General features: G+C 42.2%; 1 protein-coding gene across 3 annotated transcripts in view; it reads right to left on the bottom strand.

The window, feature by feature from the left end:
• Positions 1 to 26103, bottom strand: part of eda (ectodysplasin A) — a 239386-nt gene that overhangs the window by 37837 nt on the left and 175446 nt on the right. For all 3 annotated transcript variants that reach the window (XM_059651274.1, XM_059651275.1, XM_059651276.1), the window contains exons 3-4: positions 5948 to 5971; positions 837 to 1016 (exon numbers count right to left, since the gene is read on the bottom strand). In XM_059651274.1, coding sequence (XP_059507257.1) covers positions 837 to 1016; positions 5948 to 5971 — 204 coding nt within the window. The remainder of the gene's footprint in view (positions 1 to 836; positions 1017 to 5947; positions 5972 to 26103) is intronic.

Below are 26103 nucleotides of genomic sequence, written 5' to 3'. Positions count from 1 at the left end.
GTTGGAGTGCACATTTGTTCAACGATCTCTGGATGATTAGCTATTCAGAGTTGAATATAGCTAAGAAATGGAAAGGAAGCGATGTTGAGGGGAACCATTTAGTGCACTCTGCTTATTGTTAAGTAATGTGATCACATGTCCAAGTATTATCTTTTCACTGAGCTGTTTTTTGAAGAGATGTACCCTTTCCCGGTAATCTGGTGCATACACGTACCTTATATCAAGGTGCAACTGAGAAGAAAATTCACGTTTAAATTTGTTCGGTAATATTTTCAATGGTTACAATCTGTGATCTAGCATTTTCTCCCACGGTATTATTAGGGAGGTGGCAATGAAGTGGTGTGGGATTGAACAAGCTCTGAGATTATCCCAATGTTTGGAGGAATTTTCTAAAAAAGATCATCATAAAGTAATTAATGCACTCAGAAATCTACTGAAATATCACTCTGGTGCACCTACTTAGCTTGAAAAGAAATCAGTGGATACAAACAGCAATATACAAAGTACTGAGTAAAAGCCGTAAGAACACGGGATGCTGTAAATCAGAAACAAAACCAGAAGTTGCTGGAAAAGCTCAACAGGTCTGACAGCATCTGTGAAGAAAAAAAAATCAGAGTTATCACTTCGGGTCCGGTGAGCCTTCCTACAATATGTTTTGAGGAAGTGTCACTGGACCCGAAACGTTAACTCTGATATTTTCTTCACATGTGCTGCCAGATTTTCTGAGCTTTTCCAGCGACTTCTGTTTTTGTACAAAGTACTGAGCCGCTTCGAGGTTTACATACCATCGGACACAAAGACAGACATAAATGATTGCTCAGATCTAATTCACTTACCTGGTGGTCCTGGAGGCCCTGGAGGTCCTGGCTGGCCAGGTGGACCGGGTGGCCCTGGTGCTGCCAACACGGCTGTTCCTGGTATGCCAGGGATTCCTGGGATTCCTGGAGGGCCTTGGGGTCCTGGTGGACCCGGAGGGCCCTGGGGACCTTGTGGACCAGGGGGACCCATTTTCTTGCCTGTGAGGTAAGTCAAACAGAGAATGGCATCAAACACCAATTCCAGGGAGTGGGTGACTAGCAGGCAAACTTCAGGTGACTTGGTTGGATTATGAAAGCATCAATTGCACCTTGCCTTTCTTAAAAATGATATGGTGGTTGTCATACAGTTCAGTAATGCTTCAAATCAACAGAGGAATACTAAGAAGCTCCTAGTTACGGATTCTATTGAATGGCAGAGCAGGCCTGAGCAGCCAGACAGCCAACTCCTGTTTCTTATGGCCCTATGGTAATTTTACAATTATATTTCAGGTAAGGATTCCTATGGAGATTTTTATTATTTTGATGAGTTGATTGAAGGCGACTTCCAGTTTGTCTTTGGCTTCAGGAAGAGGTGACATTCAACAAACCATAACCAAAAGGGAACAAATATTTCCCATCAATGTCCCTACACTCCCCCACCCATCCATATTACCCAGGTGTGAACATCTTTTACCAATCTTAACAGTGGAGATTGCTGAAGAATTTCCATGATGTGTGTTCTTGAACCACTTGAGATTTCTGAAGAACACAGAACTTAAAGTCATAAGCATCACATACTGTGTTCCCAGTTTTAAATTTACAGCTGTGAATGAATGTTCTCCACCACCACCACTGCATCCCCATCAAAAAAACCATAGTACATGTCATGGATGATAATTTTTACAAATTAATGAAGGACAAAATAAATGTAACTGGGATTTGGGAACTGATGGTTTGCTGTCACAGAGAAATAAGGTTAACTTAAGGCAAGGTGAATAGATTGAAGTGAAACAAATGAGTAACAACTAAAATTAAATAGAGTACATCAGAAAAGTCTCATTTCAATACACTTGTACAAACTGAATGGATTTCAATACTGTAATTTATATTTGTGACCAAAGTGTCTCTGTGTTCTACAATCAAGCAAACATTTGAGTTAGTTTATTTGTGATCCGTTGTCAAGTAGTGTCTTTTCAGCTGTCCTTTCGCTTGGTGCCCTCAGCGGTCTACACTGGGAGGTTTCTTGGTGTTCATTCACTGATTTATGCTGGAGCTCATATCTGTCCATGGCATCGATGAGACTGCATTATTGCTTGGCGTCGGGCGTTCCCTGGGATTTTGGGATGTTCTGCTTCTGACTTTGAATGCTCCTGCCATCAATTGAATGGCCTGGGCGTTTTACTGGGTGAGGAGTTCACCGTCATTGTCACCACATTGTGAAATCATACCGAGGTTGTACAGAGAAGTGAGTCACTCCTCATACTGCTGAACACCACCCTTATTAACTATTTACACTCAATACATAATTGGGGTTAGGAGTGAGCATTCTTCAAAGCCTGCAGCCTCAATTCTACTTCCCAGTGTGTCTTAGCAGGTATCATTGATGATTTGTGCTATTTATTGCCAGAATGAGACTTACCTATTATCCTATAGTCACCCTACCTTCTAACCATCTTGGAATATGTTTCAAAATCTGAAATTTCTGGAGAAACTCAGCAAATCTGGCAGCACATTTAGGAAGAAAGCACAGTCAATGTTTCGGGTTCAGTGACCTTTCTTCAGAAGGGCCTGGAGCTAGGAAAAGCTTGGTATATATGCTGACCATGTGGTTTTCTGAAGAAGGGTCTAGGCCCGAAACGTCAGCCTTCCTGCTCCTCTGATGCTGCTTGGCCTGCTGCGTTCATCCAGCTCTACACCTTGTTATCTCAGATTTTCCAGCATCTGCAGTTCCTACTGTCTCTGAAACAATTTTAACCCCCAAATTGGTCGCCCAGCCTGCATTTTGTCCACATTGTGAGCAGTGAATATGGCGAAAATGGCAACTTAAGATCCTTTGGGTATGGATGTTGGTGGGCGGGTTGGCAAGGACCAGGGCGACCCTACAGGTATTGTAGGAGGGAAGAGAAAGGGTGAGGGTAACAGTGTGGAAAATGTGCTGGACATAGCTGAAGGTCCTGTCAAACATGATGGTTGAGGAAAAAAGTGGACATTTCCAAGGCCTCCCTGGTGAAAGCAGTATCATCAGAACAGATGCAATGGGCATGGAGAAACTGGGAGAAAGGGATGGAATCTTTACAGGAAGCAGAGTGTGAGGATGTATAACTGTGGAAGTTGCTGGGTTTGTGGTGGTTATTGGTGGTCAGTTCATCCCCAGAAATGGAATCAGAGATGTTGAGGAAGGGAAGGGAGGGGTGAGAAATGATGGTGAAGATGAAAGCAGGGTTGGGAGCGAAATTGAAATTGGAAGTGAAATTGATGAATTGTCTTTTTCTGGAAGAGGCAGGAAAGCAACACTGATGGTGCATTTATGTATTGGAGAAAGAATTATGGGCGGAGGCTGTAGGAGATTTGGAACAAAGCTTGGTTTCCATTCTTGGGAATAAACTGGCCACTCTGCCAACAATTCTCAATTTGTATTTCAGGTTTACAGCATCAATAGCCAGTTGCTTTCGTCCGCCATTCAATCCATATAGTTCGTGCTGACATAGCAGATCTCAGGCACACCTACAGCACAGGCCCTGCGGTCAGCTTTAAGGATCCTGTACTCAAGGAACAGGTTTGGAAAGCATCCGGATTCTCACTTCTCATCAGCAAACTTCACCAGAAAGTGCATGCATTGATTAGATTAGATTAGATTAGATTCCCTCCAGTGTGGAAACAGGCCCTTCGGCCCAACAAGTCCACACCGCCCCTTGGAGCATCCCACCCAGACCTATAACCCTATAACCCACACATCCCTGAACACTATGGGCAATTTGGCATGGCCAATCCACCTAGCCTGCACATCTTTGGGCTGTGGGAGGAAACTGGAGCTCCTGGAGGAAACCCACGCAGGCACGGGGAGAACGTGCAAACTCCGCACAGACAGTTACCCGAGGCTGGAATCGAATCCGAGTCCCTGGTGCTGTGAGGTTGCAGTGCTAACCACTGAGCCACCGTGCCGCCTGATGTTGGGCTAGGACAGAAGTCAGTTTGGGTTATAATGATGCATAATTGTACAACTGCTTTTACTCTCACTGCCTCAGCTTGCACGCAAAGACAAACAATTTGTACAAGGGTTCTGCTCTGGCAAACTAGTATCCATGGTACCAAGCCAGAGTATGAGTCAATCCCCTAGGGTGTGGAAAAAAAAATATTTGTAAAAGAAACTGCCCGCAAATGGATTGCAGGGCAGTGAAAGGCTGTAACATTCTCATTCTTTTGCCTAAATTACAATGGGGTCAGAGGGCATCAAAATCCTCAGTGGAAAACAGTGACATATAAAAATATCATTTTCATCAATAAAGGGCTCCAACACGTCTTGGCATGTTAACACGAAGCACAAGCAGACAGTCATACATGGAATTTTTATACACTACCAAAGTGAATGTCCCAATCTCTGAATCCTAACATAAGGAGGTTTCTCCTGGCCACTACCTTATACCTTTTGATATGGCCCCTAGTTATTGATCTATGAACTATTTGGATCAATCAGCCTCCATTAAACCTATCACAGTCTTTCAAAATTTGAAACACCGCCTTCATATTACCCGTAATGTAATGCTTCGATTATTCCATAGTCTTCTTCATATGTGTATTTCCTTATCAAAGGCAGTGCCCAGTAACTCAGCACTGTGTCTTTTTGAAAGCATACATCTAGTGTGCTGCCCAATACCATGGCCCATCAGGGCTGGCAACATTCCAGAATTTGCAAAGGAATCTCTTGGATACAGCTGTGTGAACCCTGAGGAAAAGCCATAGCAATATTAAAATTATATATTTTTTGTCAGCTTCTTTGAACATTTCTCTTTAAAACCATTTAAAATTGAGGTAAAAACAGTTGGTCAGCTCCTAGTCAAGCATCAAGCTGGATTATGAATTTTTTCGATTTCTAACTGGAAATTCATCACAAGAATGGAGATAATAGCTAATTAATGGCTAGAGTGTGGGCCAAGTCATGAGAAGTCACCCTCAGGAATACAATGCATCACAGTTAGCAAAACTATGGAAAACACTGTGGCTTTATATAAATATATCATTCCTGCATTAAATCATAAAAATACAACCCAGAGAGATACCACTTGGTTCATTGGGATGTGGCAGCTTTTTGGAATGTCTATCCAATTTGTCCCCTTCTCTTTCCCTATAGCTGATTACATATTCCCCTTCAACTGCATATATCTCAGTATCATGAGAATTATCATTGGACTGCTTCTCCCACCTATTCAGGCAGTGTATTCCAAATCACGTAAAATATCTTCATTTTTTTTTCTAACCTTTTATGAAGTAAGTTAAATCTGTATCAGAGATAACAGGAACTGCAGATGCTGGAGAATCCAAGATAACAAGATGTAAAGCTTGATGAACACAGCAGGCCAAGCACCATCTTAGGAGCAGGAAAGCTGACGTTTTGGGCCTAGACCCTTCATCAGAAAATTTTCTGATGAAGGGTCTAGGCCTAAAACGTCAGCTTTCCTGCTCCTAAGATGGTGCTTGGCCTGCTGTGTTCATCAAGCTCTACAGCTTGTTATCTAAGGTAAATTTGTAGCTTCTGGTTGCTGAAACGTTCTGTCATTAGAAAGTGCGCTTCCTTATTTGCTCTACCGCAACCTTTCAAGACTTTAAATAAATTTATGAGAACTCTCCTTAACCTTCTCTGCATTTATAATTTGTACCTCCCATAAAATAAATCTAGGGTTTCATTCATCAATTTGTTGTTACATTCCCTCTTGTATTCACTGCAACACAAGAGGATGTCTCAGCATAGTTTAATGTTAGCAGGTATGATTTGGCCATTCTTGTGAATAATGGGTGGGACAAGCATGGTGTGGATCAAGAACTGCAGAGTTTGAGTAATGAAGAATATTTGACAGTCATGCCAACTTTAATTATCATTGGGTCCACATTATAAGAGAAATTGACTTTGTAAGGAAGTAATCTTTTAATATTACCTTTTCCTTTTCCTTTGCTTTTACCTAGAAGGGGGAGAAAAGCATAAGTCAGAAAGCAAACTTTTGGTTATTGACCATCTTTCCTTCATTAAAAGAATTACTTTGTCAAAAGTACTTTATTGGCTGCAAAATACTTTGAGACATTCCATAGTCATCAAAGGAGCTACAACTTTTTTTTAACTGAAGTTACAGTAATGCTGCATTTGTTTAGAACTTGTGAAGGAGATAAATTAAGTCCATCACACCTGTGCCTAAGCTGACAAGCTGTTCAATATCATTAAGAATACAGAAAATGCTAATACACAGCAAAAGAAGGAACGTCTACAATGTTTATTAACATCTCCAAGTGTGGACTTTGTGCAGGTTTTTTAAGTAAATAGATCATTAGGCATAGATAAACTCAAGAGTCATTCACTCAGTAGCTAAGTGACAGTTTGACGCAAATGTCTGGACCGCAGTGTTTTAGGTAGCCAAGATGTGGAGGTGCTGGTTTTGGACTGAGGCATACAAAGTCAGAAGTCATACGACACCAGGTTAAAGCCCAACAGATTTATTTGAAATCACAAGCTTTCTGAGCTCTGAAACCTGTTGGACTATAACTTGATGTTATGTGATTCTTGACTTGGGTAGTCAACAGGGAGAAGCCAGGAGGAATACAATGAAAACCAGGCAGTGTGGAGTTCTGAGCTAAGATTTTCTTCTGTTACAATTTACAGTAATTATAAATATACCAGTGAAGAATTTGGTATTGTAAAAACAGAACCAAATTACAGAAAGTCCTGTTCTAGAAACAGCAGAAGAAATCTTTACAACTACATTAATTATATTACAATATCGAGCAACTCAAGAAATTCTGAGAAGCAAAGGAAATACCACAGATGGTGAGCATCAGAAAGATCTGCTTTTGATTCAAAGTCAATTTTCTTTTACAGTTAATATCCAAAATGACAGACCTAGGTTGGTCTGTGCAAGCCTGTTCAGAGAATTCATCCAATGCTTAAAGTTGAAATAACTGGGGTAATTAAGAGAACAATGGCACTAAAAAAAAGATGAGTTGAAATGATATTAATCTTCCCCATACAGCTAAACGCCATAAGATACTGGTACAGAATAATGCCATTTGATCCATTGTGTATTCTCTGCCATTCAATCATGGCTGATAAGTTTGATTGACTGATTGATTTGTTGTCAAATGTGCCAAAATACAGTGAAAAGCTTTGTTTATGAGCGGTACAGGCAGATCATAGTAAGCAAAGGATGTACAGATCAAAAAGATTTAGATAGAGACATACAGGTTACAATGCGTAGGTCGTGTGCTAGGCAAGATCAACGTTAGCAAGATCAGTGTTATCTGAGGCTAGAGACTTCATTCATCATTCTACTAATGGACAGGAAGAAGCTGTCCTGAACCAGCTGGTGTATATATTTAAGCTTCTGTATCTTCTGCCTGACAGAAGAGATTGTAGGAGATCATTACGGGGCTGCAATGGGTCCTTAATGATTTTGAGATAATGGGAACTGCAGATGCTGGAGAATCCAAGATAATAAAATGTGAGGCTGGATGAACACAGCAGGCCAAGCAGCATCTCAGGAGCACAAAACCTGACGTTTCGGGCCTAGACCCTTCATCAGAGATGATGATGGGGTCTAGGCCCGAAACGTCAGCTTTTGTGCTCCTGAGATGCTGCTTGGCCTGCTGTGTTCATCCAGCCTCACATTTTATTACCTTAATGATTTTGGCAGGTTTTCCATGGCAGCAAGCTGTGTAAATGCAGTCCATGGATGGATGGTTGGCTTCTGTGAATGATCTGGGCAGTACATATCATTTTCTGTAGCTTCTTAACAATCCTGGGCAGAGAGGTTGCAGTACCGAGCCATTATGCACCCAGACAGTATGCTTTCAATGATGCATCCGTAGAAGTTGGTGAGGGACTTTATGGATAAGCCAAATTTCCTGAGCTGCCTGAAGAAGAACAGGCATTGTTGTGCCTCCTTGACTGTTGCATCTACGTGGGAAATTCAGGGCAGATTGTTGGTTATTGTCACCCCGAGGAACTTGATGCTCTTCACCCTCGCAACCTCAGTTCTGTTGATGTAGATGAGAGCATGTTCTCCTCCTTTCTTTCTGAAGCCCATTTTTTCTCAACCCCACTCTCCTGCCTTCTCCATATAACCTTTGATCCCCACACTAATCATGAACCTATCTATCTCTGACTTCAACACACTCAATGACTTGGCCTCCACAGGCTTCTGTGGCAATGAGTTCCACAGATTTACCAACCCTGGCTGAAGAAATGCTCCCTCATCTCAGTTCAAAAGGGTTGTCCCTTCACTCTGAGGCTGTGTACTCATGACCTAGTCTCGCCTACTAGTGGAAACATCTTCTCCACATCTACTCTGTCCAGGCGTCTCAATATTCTGTAAGTTTCAATGAGATCCCTCCTCATCCTTCTAAACTCCATCAAGTACAGACCTAGAGACATCAACTGCTCCTCATATGACAAGCCCTTCATCTCCTGTGATCATTCTTGTGAACGTTCTCTGGAACGCCTCCAGGGCTAGCATATCCTTCCTTATTTCACAGATCTGTGGGCGGATCGGGGAACCACAGCTTCGCAAGGGTGTTTTGACCCTGGAGCGAGTTCAATGCAGGTTTACAAGGTTGAGATCTGACCCTCAGGGATTAGGTTATGAGGAGAGATTAGACAATTTTGGCCTTTTGTCTGTAGAATTTAGAAGGATAGGGGGTGAACTAATCAAGGTTTAGGATTTTAACAGGGAAAGATACCGGATGAAGTTTCTAGAACTAGGAGGCACAGTCCTTAAATTAGAACCAGGCCATTCAGGAGAGATGTTAGAAAGCACTAAGTGAACTCTCCTCCCCAAATGGTGTTTGATGCTACTTCAATTACTAAATTTAAATCTGGGATAGAGAATTTTTTTATTAGGCTAAAGTATCAAGAGATAGAGGCCAAGGCAGGCATTTGAAATTGGGCCACAGATCAGCCATGATCTTCTTGAATAACGGAGCAAGCCCGATGGACTGAATGGCCTACTCCTGTTCCTAGCATTACACAGGGGTACTCAGTCTTCGGTATAACAAGATTAAAAACAAAAGTTACAAAACGTCTTACCCACCTCTGAAGAAGCTAATATAACACATAATATTATATATGGTCTTGGTCAAATAATGATACATCTGTCAGCATTGTTGGGCAGAATTATTGCAAAAGTCAGCAAGTCTGTTGACTCCAATACTGCACCTTTTGGCTGGTGAACAGGGAACTAAAGAACTGCGAAAGCTGGAAACTGAAATGAAAACAGAAGTTTCTGGAGAAACTCAGCAGGTCTGGCAGCATCTCTGGAGAGAAAGCAATGTTGCTCTCCAGGGATACTGCCAGACCTGCTGAGTTTCTCCAGCAATTTCTGTTTTTCTTGCAGAATGCAAGGAGCCTTTCTCACGAACATTTGCTTGTACAGTGGTTACGAGAGGACTCATTCAAACCTCGGGACTCATAAACCTTTCAGCTAACGCAATACTTGTACATACTGCGATTGATTGGTCGTTTGTTTCCATACTGGTGATGTATCTACCAAATACCATCCAGTACTTCACACAGCTGTTGATTCCACAGGCCAGAATTATACTTCTCTCACTTGCAAGTTGGAAGGCAGAAGGTGGTCATAAAATCTAGTTTGTTTTGCCAGCAGCAGAGGTGGCACTTGGCAGTCTGTCCGGCAGTGGGAAAATTAAATAGGCAATTAGTCCCTGCTTAAGGGTTTCATCCACTCAGCCCTGGGATTTAAAAGGTGACAAATACCTAGTTCAAAGTGTTTTCCAACATGGGCTGGTTGCGGGCAAGGCAGTTGGATTTCACCTTAAGAACCATCTGATGACATCATCAGCGGGGGGGGGAGCATTCCCCACAGGTCAGTTTCCATTCAACCCTGGCCTTTCCTTCCACCCACCAGTAGAACATCAGGGAGACCTCAGGCTCACCAGCTGGTCTGAACACAGCACAGTTTAACCACTCAGTCCACAAGTGCAATGGTGACAGTGGCCGTGGCTCTTGGCTGGCCCGCCAGCACAGGAGAGCTGCCAATCTCTGATTGGCCTGCTGATCTCAGAGAAGGGACTTCCTGTTCCTTTGGGACAGAAATCCTCCCTAACCTTTCTTAATTAGCAACAAAGAGTACACTGATAACTGTTAACTTGTTATTGCCAACTGGGAAGGTATTCTGCATACACACTCAGCCTGTTAAGATGGCTGCTGGCTCATGCATGGAATCTCCCATCAAGATGGGTGGATGCATGTTGCCGCCAGGCCAGTATCTTTTACGGTATTGTTTACTATCCAACAATATTTTTCCTTTCAGTTATTAGGGCAACTGAGGCAACCAGTTGAAAAGGCTAAAGCCTTTAAGGTTCCTACACCACATGGTGGGCTCAGTAATAGGTGTGGAACTCTGTGTCCTTTGGTCAGAATTTTGAGCCCCACAAAGGGTGTCAAGATATTTTTCTTAAATAAACTCCATTATTAGGAGATAATGGGAACTGCAGATGCTGCAGAATCCAAGATAATAAAGTGTGAAGCTGGATGAACACAGCAGGCCAAGCAGCATCTCAGGAGCACAAAAGCCTTCATCAGAGAGGCTGATGAAGGGTCTAGGCCCGAAACGTCGGCTTTTGTGCTCCTGAGATGCTGCTTGGCCTGCTGTGTTCATCCAGCTTCACACTTTATTATCCATTATTAGGAACTTGGTTTCCACGACTGGTGCTCACCCAAGCTACTTAGTTGCCATGGACAAAAAATATTAACCAGTCATGTAATTCAAAACAGTCTTGCATTTACTCACTGAATATGTATCTGAAAAACAGTACTGCTTTCATGTGAGAAGACAACTGGAGTAGGTACACAGGAGGACCACGAGCTGCAAGATCCCCTTCAAGTCACACACATCTTGACTTAGAACTAGAGACAGCAGGAACTGCAGATGCTGGAGGAATCTGAGATAACACGGTGTAGAGCTGGATGAACACAGCGGGCCAAGCAGCATCAGAGGAGCAGGAGAGCTGACATTTCGGGTCTGGACCCTTCTGTAGAAATGGGCAGAGAACTATACCATTGTCCCTTCATTATCACCAGGTCAAAATTCTGAAACTTCTTTCTAAAAGCATTGTGCGTGCCTCTACATGCCAAAGACTGTAACAGTTGAAGAAAGTAGCTCACCGCCCCTTTCTCAATGGCAATTAGGGCAGGGGAATAAATATCGGCCCAGCTAGCAACTGCCACATCCCATGAATAATAATTGTCAGCCTTTTTCCTTCAATAAATCCCTCCAATAAATCCACAGTCAAATTTTGAACATTGAAGAAAGATACTTTAGCATGGTTACAATTGCAAATGTTTTGTTCCCTCAGTAAGTGATTTTATTGCAAAGCACCCAGCTATATGCTCGCAAAAGGAAAATCCTCATTCCTGCGAAAAAGGGGAGCTGTATTGAAAAACATTCTCACTATAGGCAGTGACAAGCTCTGACAACACCACTGCATCTGCACTTGGGGAGGAAGTGCTGCTTCTAAGGTTGAGGAACAAATAAACAGTATCACTGGTGTATCTGTCTTTCTCCTGGGGGCTGGGGTGTGAGGGTGGGCTGTGGAACTTGGTGAAGTTGTAGCACGAGTAAAAACTAGTCCCTGATGTGAGACCTAGAGATTGAATGTGGTTTAACAATTTGACCCAAGTAGCTGATTTACACCCAGCCTCTTTCTTCCCTCCAACCTCGCCATGGGGCAGAAGGACCAACTGTGAGTTTTTTAACAACCTCCAAACCACAATGCACTAAGTCAGCAAAACAAATCAGAACTGAGTTTTGCACCATCCTGGCTCCTATGGCTTAGCACACATCAGGTAATGCAATTACTTGCTAAGCTATCAAATGAGTTGAAGCCTGTTCTTTCGTTCCATCTGGCGACTAAATTGATATTTATGTAGCTTTTAGTAAAATGTGAAAAAAAGCATTTTCCACCCCTGCTGGCAACATTTACAATACAAGTGCTCACTCTGGCCACTCCTCGGCTTTTACTTTGAGAGGCACATGCAACTACTTGTAGTTGAACAGTTTCTCAATTCAACATGCATACAGCAAGAGCTGTAGCCCCTGGGTTCAGTGCTCTTGGATGAACTACGACTCCATTGAACCCCCCAGAGGGAGGCAAAAGATCTACTTGCAATAGTTTGAAGAAAAGCACACCAAGCTTGTTCAGGCAGATCGGCTAAAAGTTAGCCCTTGACCAACATCAGAAAAAATGGCCAACTGGCCCAAGGTGCTTTTGCTAAAAAGGCTCCCCCAAACCCTGGCACTATTCCCCCACGCCTGCCACCATTTATCTTTTCTTAAGTTCTCTTTTGGAAGTTATTTTGAATATGCTTCCCTTTCAGGCACTGTATTCTACATCACAACAACTTCCTGTATGAAAAAATAAAATCCCTCAAACTGAAGATCTGGGGGTGTGAGCTGGGGACAGCAATTGTCACTGTGGAACTTGAACCAAGTTGTAATAGCTACACAGATGTGCTCTAGCTCTAACCGTTCCCACTGAGAAGTGTTGTAAAAATTCAAGCCTCAAAATGAGGTCATGGGTGGAGCAAGTTTCGAAAGCCCTGGGTGAGAACTTTTGCCTATCATCGCAACATGCATCCTCTGATGATCAACCTTTTGACACTGTTAATAGTTTTTCAATAAGGTGTCAAAACTAAGCATGATTTTGAAAAGGCCTATCAAATTATAATGCCTGGGGAACGCCAATGTACACTTCCATCCAGTTTGTTAAACTACCATTCATCAAAGGTCTCTGATCCTTAGCCAGTTTCATAAACATACACACTTCTTTAATCTGATAGGCTTTGCTTGTAAACCTAAATTTTGTCAAATGCCTTTTGAAAATTCTTGTGCGCATAGCAATTAGGCTACCCTCATCAACCGTCTCAGTTACTTCAAAGAAATTCAGTCTGGGGGGATTGAGCTGTAGGGAAAAAAACTGAATAGGCTGGGGCATTCTTTCCCGCAGCTGAGGAGTGACCTTATTAGAGGTGTATAAAATCATGAGGGGCATGGATAGGGTGAATAGCCAAGAAATTTCTCCTACGGTCGGGGAGTCCAAAACTAGAAGACATAGGTTTAAGCTGAGAGGGGAAGATATAAGAAGCGAACTGACGGGTAATGTTATCATGCAGAAGGTAAGCTATGCTTGGAACAAGCTACCAGGCAGTGGTAGAAGCAGATGCAATTGCAACATCTGGTCTATGAATAGGAAGGATTTAAGACAGATATGGGCCAAATGCTGGTAAATGGGACTCAGGCTGATTGGGATGCCTGGTCAGCGTGGACGATTTGGACCGAAGGATCTGTTTCTGTGTCGTATGATTCTTTCTGTTAACGAATTCATGTCAACTTCCACAAACTACAGTCTTCAAGTGTCATTTGATGCTGTTCCGGATTATTGAGTTAAATGCTTCCACACCACCCATACAGACTGACTGTCACATAGATACTGGGTTATCCCTTTATTCTCTATTGATTATATTTTGTTTGATTCACTCATGTAATACATGTGTATCTCAAGTATCTAGCATTTGTTGCTCATCTCTAACTGCCCTTGATAAGGTAGGACAGTCATCTGCTTGAACTACCACAGTCCATCTGGATGTAGGCAGACTGACAATGCTGTTAGGGAGTAAGTTCCCAGGTAAAGCAAAGTAATGGCAAAAAAAAAACTTGCAGGTAATGATACTCCCATGTTGTTCCTGTTCTTCCAGATGGAAAGAAGCCATAGGCTTGGAAAGTGCTATCAAAGGAGCTTTGGTGAATTGTTTAAGTGCATCTTGAAGATGGTACACATGGCTGCTACTGTGTTCCAGTGGTGGAGAGTGAAACTTTCAGCCAGCAGATGGAACCCCAATCCAGTAGGCTGTTTTATCCTGGTGTGTAGTGTTGAGTGTCTTCACTATTTTTGGAAATTGACTCATCCAGGACAGTGGAGAGTATATTATCATACTCTTGAATTGTGGATAGGCTTTGGGGAACCAAGAGATGAGCTATTCAAAACACAATTGCCAGTATTCGTACAGGTAATAGTGACCTTTCTGATCAATGTTAGTCTCTCGGATGTTGGTGGTGAGCGTCACAGAGGCATGGAATTAAAACAGCCCCGAAACAGACCATTTGGTCAACCAGTCCATGCTGACTATAATTCCAAATGAACCTAGTCCCACCTGCCTGCACTTGGCCCATACCTATCCAAACATTTTGCATTAATGTACTTATCAAAATGTCTTTTAGACTCTGTAGTTTTACCCAAATCCACCACTTCTTCTGCAAGTTCATTTCACAAAGGAACCACTGTGTAAAAAAGTTGCCCCTCATTTCCATTTTAAATCTTTCTGTACTCATTTTAACAATATGCTCCCTAGCCTTGAAACCCCCCATGCTAGGGAAAAGACACCTGTCATTCACCTTACCTATAGCCCTCAAGATTTTAAAAACATTATAAGGTCACCCCTCAACCGCCAATAACAAAAGTTTCAGCCTTTCTAGCCTCTCCCTATAACTCAAACCCTCCATTCCAGGCAACCTTCTGATAAATCTTCTCTGAACCCTCTCCAGCTTGGTAATATTCTTCCAATAACAGGGCGAAAAGAACTGGATACAATACTCGAGAAGAGACTTCATCAATATCCTGTACAACCTCAACATGACATCCCAATTCCTCTACTCAAAAGTCTGAGCAGTCTCAAATTGGCTTCACTGTTCAATAAGATCATGGTTGATCTGGCGTGGTCTTAACTTCACTTTTCTGTCTGCCCTCAATAACCCATGAGCCCTTGTCTGTCAAAAATCCAACTAACTTCACCTTGAATAAATTGGAAGACCCCAGCCATCGCTATTTTAGGGGGTGAGAATTCCACATTCAAAGAAGCCCTTCAGTTTGGAATCAGTCAATGAACTTTCTCTGAACTGCTTCTGAAGCATTTATTTTTCAAATAAGGTGACCCAAACTGTACACGGTACACCAGGTTTAGTTCCCCCTGATGTCCTGTACAACTGCAATACAACATTCCTACTTTTATATACCAACCGTCTGGTAATAATTGCCAACTTTCCACTTGCCTTTGTAATTACATTCTGCACCTGCACTGTGATTCATGCATAAAGACATCCGCATTCCTCTGTACACCAGGTTTTGAAAGCTCTGTCCACATATTACTTTGCTATTCTTCCTGCCAAAATTGACAAAGTTTACATCTGTCCACACTGTGCTCATTTGACAAACTTTTGCCCACTTATTTGACACATCTATACCTCTTTGCAGACTCTCTAGAACATAGAACTGTACAGCACAGGAACGAGCCCTTCAGCCCATGATGTTGTGCCCAACATGATGCCAAATGAAACTAATCCCTTCTGCATGCCCTTGGTCCACATCCCTCTTTGCCGTGCACATTCATGTGTTTATCTAAAAATCCCTTAAATGCCCTTATTGTACGTGTCACCACCACCATCCCTGGCAGTGTATTCCAGACTTCTACCAGTGTCTGTGTAAAACGCCTGCCCCTCATGTCTCCTTTGAACTTTACCCCTCTAACCTTAAATGCATGCCCCATAGTATTAGACCTGCAAACTCTGGGAAAAACGTTCTGACAATCAACCCTATCTATGCATTCATTATTTTATAGGCCTCCATTAAGTCGCTGCTCAACCTCCATCACTCCAGAGGAAATAACCCAAATTTTTCTAGCCTCTCCTTACAGCTCATACCCTCTAATTCAGGCAGCATCCTGGTAAACCTCTTCTGCACCCTCTCCAAAGCCTCCACATCCTGTAATGTGGTGACCAGAACTGAACACAATGTTCTAAGTGTGTGGTCGAACTAAAAAGCCTTGTTCATCTTGATAACTTACTTTCCTCCTAATTGTACTGGCATTGGCAAACATACCTACCACACATCCAAATCATTGATTCATAATGGGCAGCACGGTGGCTCAGTGGTTAGCATTGCTGCCTCACAACATCAGGCACCCAGTTCAATTTCACCCTTGGCGACTATGTGGAGTTTGCATGTTCTCCCCATGTCTGCGCTGGTTTCCTCCCAGAGTCCAAAGATGCACAAGTTGGGTGGACTGGCCATGCTAAATTTCCCATAGTGTCAAGGGATGTGCACTTTAGGTGGGTTAGTCTCAGGAAATGCAGGGTTACAGGGATATGGTAGGTGGATGGGTCTGGACGGGATGCTTTTCAGAGGGTCAGTGTGGTCTTGATGGGTCAAATGACCTGTTTCCACACTGTGGGGATTCTATGACTGTCAACACTCGAAGAACTAATATTGATCTTTATGGCGCTCCACTAGTTACAACTGACCAATCAAAGAAATAAATATTGATCCATACTGTCTTCCTGAGGACAAGTATGCGAAAATGTCTTTTTAACCACACTCTCTATGTGAGACGGAAACTTCAGAGAATTATATACCTGAAACTCTAGGTCCTTCTGTTCTACAGCACTACCCAAGGTCCTAACATTAATTGTACAAGTCCTATTCTTGTTTGTTGTACCAAAATGCAGTACCTCCCATTTATCCAGATTGAACTGTGTCTGCCATTCTTCAGCTCAATACACTACTACTCTCCTTCTTCCTTTATCAATTCCCCAGGCTCACTCAAGAGCACCAACACTACCTTTATTCCTAATTATATACTTTTAGAAACTCTCACTGTACGTTTTTATATTAATAGCTATCTTTCCCTCATGTTCTTCTTTTTGCCTATGTTAACCTTTTGGTAATTTTTTTCTCATTCCAATCCTTTGAGATACCACTCATCTTTGCAGATTTTTACAGTGCTTCTTACAATGTAATATTATCCTTAACTTTATCAGTTAGCCATAGATGGTGTGTTCTCCTCATAGTGCTTTCTTTCTCACTTTGTATCATTTTAAATATCCCTTAAAAACCTGCCACTACAATGTGACCGATCAAACTTTTAATCCAGTTTCCAAATTCATCTCAGCCATCTCTGTCTTCATACGCTCACAGTCACTTCTATTCAGATTTAAATCACCCATCATGGGTCCACATTTGTCCTTTTCAAACTGAACATGAAATTCTATCACATTAAGACTGCTGTCATTTAGAGTCCCTGTTATCATGCGGTTACGGATTAATCCTGTCCCATCAAACATTATTAGATCAGAGATAACTCACTCTGATGGCTCTAGAGCGTACTGGTTTATAAAATTGTCCCAAAGTCACAATGAACTTATTTTCCAGGCTACCTTAAACAATTTGATATCTAGATTAAATTCAGCCATGACTTTTTTCTGTTCTTATTCATTGATGGGATGTGGACATCACTGGCTAAGCCAATATTTATTGGTCATCCTTCAATGCTCTTAGGAAAATAGTGGTGGATTGCCTTCTTCAAGCAGTGCAGTTTATTTGGTATAGTTACACCAGCAATGTGTTGAGGGAGGGGCATCATGAATTTTGACCCAGGGGCAGTCAAGGAATGATGATATTTTCCAAGTCAAGTTGGTGAGTGATTTGATGGGGAATTTGCAGATGGACCCATACTTTTGCTGTCCTCATTTTTCTAAATGGTAGGGCTCATAAGCTTGCAAAATGTTATTCTAAGATGTCTTGGGGTAGTTCTATAGTGCATGTTATGGATGGTACATGCTGCTGCTCCTGAAGACAGGCTGAATGATTGTGGGCATCCATGTGGACTGCCTTGTCCTGAATGGTGTCAAGCTTCTTGTGTGCTACTGGAGCTAATGGGAAGTATTCCATCACACTCCTGACTTGTGTTTTGTTGATGATAGATAGGCAGTGGTGAGTCACAAAGTGAGATACTCATTGCAAAATTCTTAGCCTCTGACCTGCTCTTGTATTGACAATCCAATTCAGTTTCTGATGAAACTTTACTATGATAACTGAGTATGGTTATACATCAGCTATGAGCTCTTTATTTCTTCACATATGCTCTTTTCAGTGTAACTACTGTTAGGGGACCTATAAACCACTCCCATAAATGATCGTTTACCTTTACTATTTCATATTAGATTAGATTCCCTACCGTGTGGAAACAGTCCCTTTGGCCCAACAAGACCACACTGCCTCTTGCAGCATCCCATCCAGACCCATCCCCCTTTAACCCACACACCCCGAACACTACGGGCAATTTAGCATGGCCAATCCACCTAGCCTGCACATCTTTGGACTGTGGGAAGAAATTGGAGCAGCCGGTGGAAACCCATGCAGACGCAGGGAGAATGTGAAACTCCACACAGACAGTCGCCCGAGGCTGGAATCGAACCTGGGTCCCTGGTGCTATGAGGTTGCAGTGCTAACCACTGAGCCACCGTGCCGCCCTAAATTGCCCTATATCTACCCAAATTGATTGTCCAGCTTGACCTTTCAGGTTAAGGTCATTTCATTCTACGAAACTAATGCCATCCTCATTTAGTAATCTGCTATATTTACTTTGCTTTTAGCAATTTTGATATGTAAAATATCCTTAAACATTCAGGTCTAGAAATGGCTAGCACGAGGGGTCATAGTTTTAAGCTGGTTGGTGGAAAGTATCGAGGGGATGTCAGAGGCAGGTTCTTTACGCAGAGAGTTGTGAGAGCATGGAATGCGTTGCCAGCAGCAGTTGTGGAAGCAAGGTCATTGGGGTCATTTAAGAGACTGCTGGACATGTATATGGTCACAGAAATTTGAGGGTGCATACATGAGGATCAATGGTTGGCACAACATTGTGGGCTGAAGGGCCTGTTCTGTGCTGTACTGTTCTATGTTCTATGTTCTATGTTCTAGACTTGGTCAACTTCTCACAATGTCTCTGTTATCAGATCTAACATATTTATCTCTACCTGTATGAACAGCTCATTTCAGGTTTTGTGTCCAATAAGATACAAGACTGTAAATTCTCACAGAGTATAGAGGTGAAGAGCACAGAATAAAGGCTCTTCAGCAATTTATATGTCTCTACACTTATCTGTTAATCTACTTTTAAGTTTGTTTCTTCTGTCCATTCCTGTCACACTCTGGCAATCTGCATCCAATTTTTGCCCTCCTTTGCTATTTTGTTTTCCTTGAAATTAGGAAATCTCTCCTCACTTAATCTCTTATTGTCACAATTTAGCTTACAGACCTCTCCGTAGGTCTATTTTATCGATTCACCAGAACACTGGTGTCAGAACTGTTCAAGTGTTGGCCATCTGAACTATACAGTTCCCACCTTCCCTAGTACTCATGCCAGTGCCTAGAAATTGAAACTCATTTCTGCCACATCAATCTTAGTGATACCCATTCATCCCTCCAAACGTTTTCACTTATGTCTATTTGTTCCTGTCTCAGGATTCAGCACTGGCAATGACATTGCACATCAAGGGAAAGTGGTCAAATTCTCTCTTGTTGGAGGTGGTCATTACCTGGCACTTTTGGGGTAGAAATGTTGTTCATCATTTGTCATTCCCAAAGCCTCATGTAGTCTAGATCTTTCCGCATGCAAGGCACAGACTGCTTCAGTGTCTAAGATATCACAAATAGTAATGAATAATGTGAAATTGACAGCAAACATCGCTTCTTCAGATCTTACAATGGGAGGGACAGTCGTTGGTACAGCAACTGAAGATGTTTGGACCTAAAGACACTACTCTGAAGTACTCCGCAGCCCCTCCAGAGGCTTGAAAGCAAATACCAACAAGTACAAACAACAAGTTTCCAACAAGCACAGCCATTTGTGTTAGATATGACATGAAACATGGAACTAGCAACAGCAACTCCTGGCATTCGGTAACAATCCCACAGCTAAGAAGAATTAGAAGACTTGGTCATTATTTCACTGGACCTGGTGATTTTACTTTAAGTACTACCAAATCTTTGACGAATTCTCCTTTGTTTATTTTCATCCTAACATCAAAACTGAGATAGGTGTTTGTAAGGCATTGCTGACTGTAAATAAACTGCTGTGTTACTCATGTTACATACGTGACTGCACTTCAAACATACTTCATTGGTGGTAAATAACTTTAGGACATCCAGAAAGGTAAATAAACACAAGTTCTCATGTCACGAACTGGAAGGTGGATAACTTTTCCAGGAAGCTAAATGTACTCAAGTATCAAGAATGGCTGTAGCACATTTACCAGTTTGCAGCATTGAAGCTTTATCCTTGATTTTGTGAAAAAAATAATCAGACAAAATCCACAGTTCAGATAACAAGGTGTAGAGCTGGATGAACACAGCAGGCCAAGCAGCATCAGAGGAGCAGGAAAGCTGATGTTTCGGGCCTAAACCCTTGATGCTCATTTCTGAAGAAGGGTCTGGGCTCGAAGCATCAGCCTTCCTGCTCTGATGCTGCTTGGCCTGCTGTGTTCATCCAGCTCTACACGTTGTTATCTCAGATTCTACAGCATCTGCAGTTCCTACTATCTCCAAAATCCACAGTTGAACTGGAACCAATTTTCCCTTCTCTCTTCTCCTTCCTCCATCCCCTTAGATCATTGCCTTATGCTGAGCAATTGTCCACAACCGTTCAACTTGCACACAGTTGCCTTTTTTTCCTGTGCAAGTCTAGGTGACAAACATTGACAGGCTACTCAAGCCTGTTGGAATTCTATCGCTTCACAGTTCTGACGATACATCCTAAAACTGAAACATTAACTCTGTTTCTCTCTCAAATTTCCAGGTGCTGCCAGAAATGCAGAGTATCTCCAGCACTCTGTTTTATTTCAGACTTCCAGCAACAGCGAAACTTTGCTTTTGATGCAACCATGGAATTAGTTGTCAAAGAATCCAGTGTATCCTCAGCAGATGTTCACGTGACATGAATTTTTTTCTCAAGTCTTCACTGGGCAGTGAGCAGAAGAATGAAATCTAAGCAATATTTTTCCACAAGCATGGCTAAAGCGAACTGCTGACCCAATACTGACCTGACTCACATTGACTACCTCAGCACAGGTTGGGAATTGACCCTGGAAGTTTGTTATCTCTACAACTAGGGTTTCTTTGCAGAACAGGATGCTTCATAGAAAGGCAGCGATCCAATGGAAGGAGAAAGTGAAGTCGAAAGACGACGAAATTGTGGTCAAAAAGTAAAAGCCAGGGAAGAAGGCATGGAAAGGATGCGGGGAGGATTAGCGTGGGTGAAGAGGACAGTGCCTGATATATGACTGGATGCAAATTAATCCATGATTGTTGGAATGGCGCATGGTCAGATTGGGAAACCTGAGTGCAGGAGGTCAGCAAGGCTTTGGAGAGATTTAAAAGAGATGATACCAATCTAATTCTCAAATCATAGCAGGCAATTAGGATATAATTAGTACAATTGAGAAGATGACAATAGTTAGCTTTAGACTATGAAAGCACAATGTGAAGAGTTTGTAAAAGTCATCCCGTTAAAAAACTATATGCTAGAATTTTGGTGGTGTAAGGGGATGAGGGCATGGATGGAAATAGGTAACGATACAGAACCAAAGGAATCCAGGACTACCAGACAGGACAAAACTGAGCTTAGAACATGCAGCATCAGCAAGGTTCTGTGCTTTGTATGTTGTGGCAGCTGCAAAGATTTGTGGAGTCAAAGGCAAAGGAAATATGGCAGTAAAGGAAGCAGTAAAGAAGAGTTAGATCTTGCTAGAATTTAAGATGAATTTTGGCTCAATAATGTGCTAAATGTTGAATAGAGTTGCAGCATTCCTGGGTTGTCTAAGGATAGGAGTGAGGCAGAATTGTATACCATGTCTGTAAGGTAATCTCTTGTAATAGAAACAATAAACCATTCTTTTTCAACATTTATGTCAACTCATAAATGGGTTGCTGACAGAGAATAAATAGCAACAGGGGCAGGGCTAAGGATGGAACAGTGAAATCCATCAGACGCTGATTTTATAGGCGGAAAGAAAAAGACCATTGAAAGAGTTCATGTGTCTACATCATGACACATTAAAGTGACATTATGAGAAGAGCAGTGTCAGGAGTTGAGACTAAGGGGGGGCATATGCTCCTTCAGCAAGGAATAGAAATTTTAAACAACCAGTTAAATATGCATGTAATGAAAGCCTTAGCAGGTTTTTATTGGTTGTTTGCGGGAGGATTCTGTGCCTTTCTTTCCTGTGGTTCACAAAGCTTCCCAAATTGCAGCATTTGGTTTTTCAGTCACTGGTGTAAACTAAGTTTGTTTCCCTGGTGTCTTTGTCAAAAGACAGTCATGCAAACCAAAATAAAGCATCTGTAAACTGCCCAGGTGCTGAGAGTGCAGCGAAAGGTATTTATATGGTACCGCAGTAAATGGCTGTGTGAAAATTTTCTCCTGCTGCATTTGTATCATTAGTGATCAGACAGGAAGACAATCACAGGATCTGGGTATCACTGACTAGGTCATTTACACCCTGCAATGACCTGCCTTCTAGGACAGCTGAGTTCTGTTCGTGAAGGACTTACAGGGGATTTTGACCCAGTGATAGTGAAAGAATGGCAAAACAGTTCTAAGTCAGAATGGCGTTTGGCTTGAAGTGGAATTTGTAGGTGGCCAGTGATCACGTATATCTGACACATTTGTTCTTCAAAGTATACCATGCAAATCACTGTGTTGTCTCACATTAACCCTACATCTGACTGATATTCCTCTGTCGACGTAATCTGTCCCATTTCCTGTTCATTAAGGCAACAGACATCAAAATTAGGCAATTTTTTAATATTCTAAATTGGCGAGCCTCAGCACTGCAGCACTTCATCGAGGGCCGAAGAGCCTGTTTTGTGCTGTATTGTTCACTGTTCAGATTAGTGGTTGGATTTTTGCGTCCACCAACTTTCAAAAATGGTGTGTGGGGCCCAAATGTGTGACATTGAGAGCAAGAATTAGGATCAGGAATTGGCTATTTGGCTCCTCAAGCCTGTTCAGAGAATTAAAACATCATCTTTGATTTGATTGTGGCCTCAGCTCTATTTTCTTCTCCATTTCCCATAACCTTGAACCCCTTGTTGATCAGAAATCCTTGCAGTATTGTGCATGTATCCACATTGCATGGAATGCAACAATTCAAGAAGACAGCTTAATATCAAAATCTCCAGCCCAATGAGGAACAGATGCTGGCTGAGCCAACAGTGTTCATGTCCTATAAAGGAATAATAAAACTGAATCTCCACTGTTGTCTGGTGAAGAGAATTCCTCAGACTCATGAAACTCAGGGGAGAAAAAAAGCCTTCTCATCTCAGGCTGAAATGAGAGACTCTTAATGTTTTAAACCACAATCCCTAGTTGTCGATTCCCTAACAAAGGGAAACATTGTCTCAGTATCTACAGTATCAAGTCCCCCTCTGGATCTTATGTTTCAATAAGATCACCTCCCATTCTTCGAAACTCCAATGGCATATAGACCCAACTTGCTCAATCTTTTCTCATAAATCCTTCGCTCCAAAAATCAGAATGAACTCTGACATTTTTTTATAATTTATAATTTCAGAATTTTAGAGTCCCTACTGTGGGGATGCAGGCAATTTGGCCCACCAAGTCCACACTGTCCCTCCGAACAGTATCCCACCCAGACCCATCCACCTACCCCTATATCTCCCAAGGCCAAACCACCTAACCTGCACATCTTCAGACTGTGGGAAGAAACTGGAGCAGCCGATGGAAACCTGTTGTAGACTTGGGGAGAATGTGCATAATTTTCCAAGCAACTGAAATCCACCACCTCACACCACCTCCTCCCCCCGCCGCCCACCGCCACCCCATCACCCCCCATTCAGAACAGCTCCCTCCTTTCCAGTGCTGGTACCAATGTCCATGAATTAAAACCCATTTCTCTCACACCAGTTTTAAAGCCATGCGTTTACTTCTTTAATCCTGTTGACCCTGAGCCAACTTGCTCATGGTTCAGGCGGTAATTTGGAGGCCATTAGCTTTTTGTTTCATTCTGTCTTTTTTTTTAAATTTAGCCTCTAGCTGCTCATATTCCCTCAGCAGAAGCTCTTTTCTGTTTCTACCTACATCATTGGTACCTACGTGGACTATGAAAATGGGATGTTTCTCCATCCAACTCCAGGTTCCTCCGCAGCTCAGTGAAGATATCCTGAACCTGGGCACCAGCTAGGAAAGACACTCTTCAGGGCTGTCAATCCTGGCCACAGAAAACAGTGTTTACTTCCCTGTCTAAACTATCCCTGATTACAAGTACATTTCTCAAACATAAATCAGAAGACCCCAAAATACAATAATTCAGTTAGAAACGAATGATTTGTTTTGTTATTCATTGTGTTATTAATGGATGGTGACAGCTTTGCAGCTGTTTCTTATTTTCTGTGTCAGAGCAGTTTATTTAAGCTACTTATTTAGGCTCAGTTTATATGGAGAAATATACATGAAGGACAATCGCACTATACAGCAGGGCAGGCAAAGCAGTTGTCATTATCACACTAAGACAAGTCACTGTGGATCTGTGAAAATTCCAGTTATGTGTTCATCTTTACACTGAGTTTGTAGCAATAAGGTTACTGTTATGGTGTGGTACATAGAATTCAAGAGGCACAAAGAGAGCCCAAATCCAGTCATTCTTTATTCTGGGTACCCAGATGTCTAGTGAAAATGTGCAATTTCAGTGAAAAATCGCTTCTATTTCATTTTTTGATATATTCAGTTAGAAAGTAGTCAAATCAATTTGCATTACAGAAGCATCAACCTGGGCGTGCATTACCTAGGACCTTTTAATTTTCATGGGGAAGCATTCAGTCAGAAAATATCTTTAATATATATCCCAAGTAATTGTGGACCCAACACTGATGACTGTGATACATCACTTCCTATAGATTGCCGGTCCAAAAATATCCCATAATCCTAATTCCATCTCCAATTAGTTACAAATCCTCTATTCACACTAATAATTTACCTCTAACTCTATGAGCTCTTACCTAATTAAACAGCCTAATGTGTGGCAACTTATTAACTGCATTCTGAAAAATGAAATACTGTACATCCATTGTTTCCCCTTTATCTATCCTGCTTGATACTTCCTCAAAGACTTCCAGCAGATTTACCAGGCATGGGTTTCCCTCCACGTTGTCTGACTGCTTAGTCATATTGTATATTTTTAATGCTTTTTGTTACATTCTTTGTAATAGATTCTTTTCCATTTTTCCAATTTCAGACATTCAGCACGGTGGCTCAGTGGTTAGCACTGCTGCTTTTCAGCGCCAGGGACCCAGGTTCAATTCCACTCTCAGGCGTCTGTGTGGAGTTTGCACATTCTCCCCGCGTCTGCAAGGGTTTCCTCCGGGTGCTCCAGTTTCCTCCCACAGTCCAAAGATATGCAGGCTAGGTGGATTAGCCCATAGTGTCCAGGGATGTATAGATTAGGTGGGTTATGGAGGGATGGGTCTGAGTGCGATGCTCTGAGGGTTGGTGTGGACTTGTGAGGGTAAAAGGCCTGTTTCTACACCGCAGGGATTCTGTGATGAGTAACCTAACTCAACTAAACTCTGCCAATTCCTTGGCCAAAAGTGCAAAAGACCTATCCACAGTGAACAATGAAGACAGCATCAATGTCATAGTCATAGAGATGTACAGCATGTAAAAAGACCCTTTGGTCCAACTTGTCCATGCCGACCAGCTACCCTAACATAATCTAGTTCTACTTGCCTGTGTTTGGCTCACATGCCTCTAAACCCTTCCTGTTCAGATGCCTTTTAAATGTTGTAATTTCAACCAGTCATCACCACTTCCTCTGGCAGCTCATTCCATACATGCACCACGCTCTGCATGAAAACGTTGCCCCTTAGGTTCCTTTTAAATCCTTCCCCTCTCACTTTATACCCATACCTTTGATTTTAGGACTCCCCTACTTTGGGGAAAAGATCTTGACTATTCACCCTATCCATGCCTATCATGATTTTATAAACCTCTGTAAGGTCATCACTCAGTCTCCGACCCTCCAGGAAAAATAGTCCCAGGTTAGTAGCTTCTCCCTATAGCTCAAACTCGTCAACTCTGGCAACATCCTTGTAAATCTTTTCTGAACTCTTTCAAGTTTTACATCTTTACTGTAGCAGGGAGACCAGAATTGCACACAGTATCCCAAAAGTGGCCTAACCAATGTCC

Source organism: Stegostoma tigrinum, chromosome 15, assembly GCF_030684315.1.
Source record: "Stegostoma tigrinum isolate sSteTig4 chromosome 15, sSteTig4.hap1, whole genome shotgun sequence".
In the NCBI taxonomy this organism is placed as follows: domain Eukaryota; kingdom Metazoa; phylum Chordata; class Chondrichthyes; order Orectolobiformes; family Stegostomatidae; genus Stegostoma; species Stegostoma tigrinum.
This window is presented reverse-complemented; position numbering and strand designations above follow the sequence as displayed.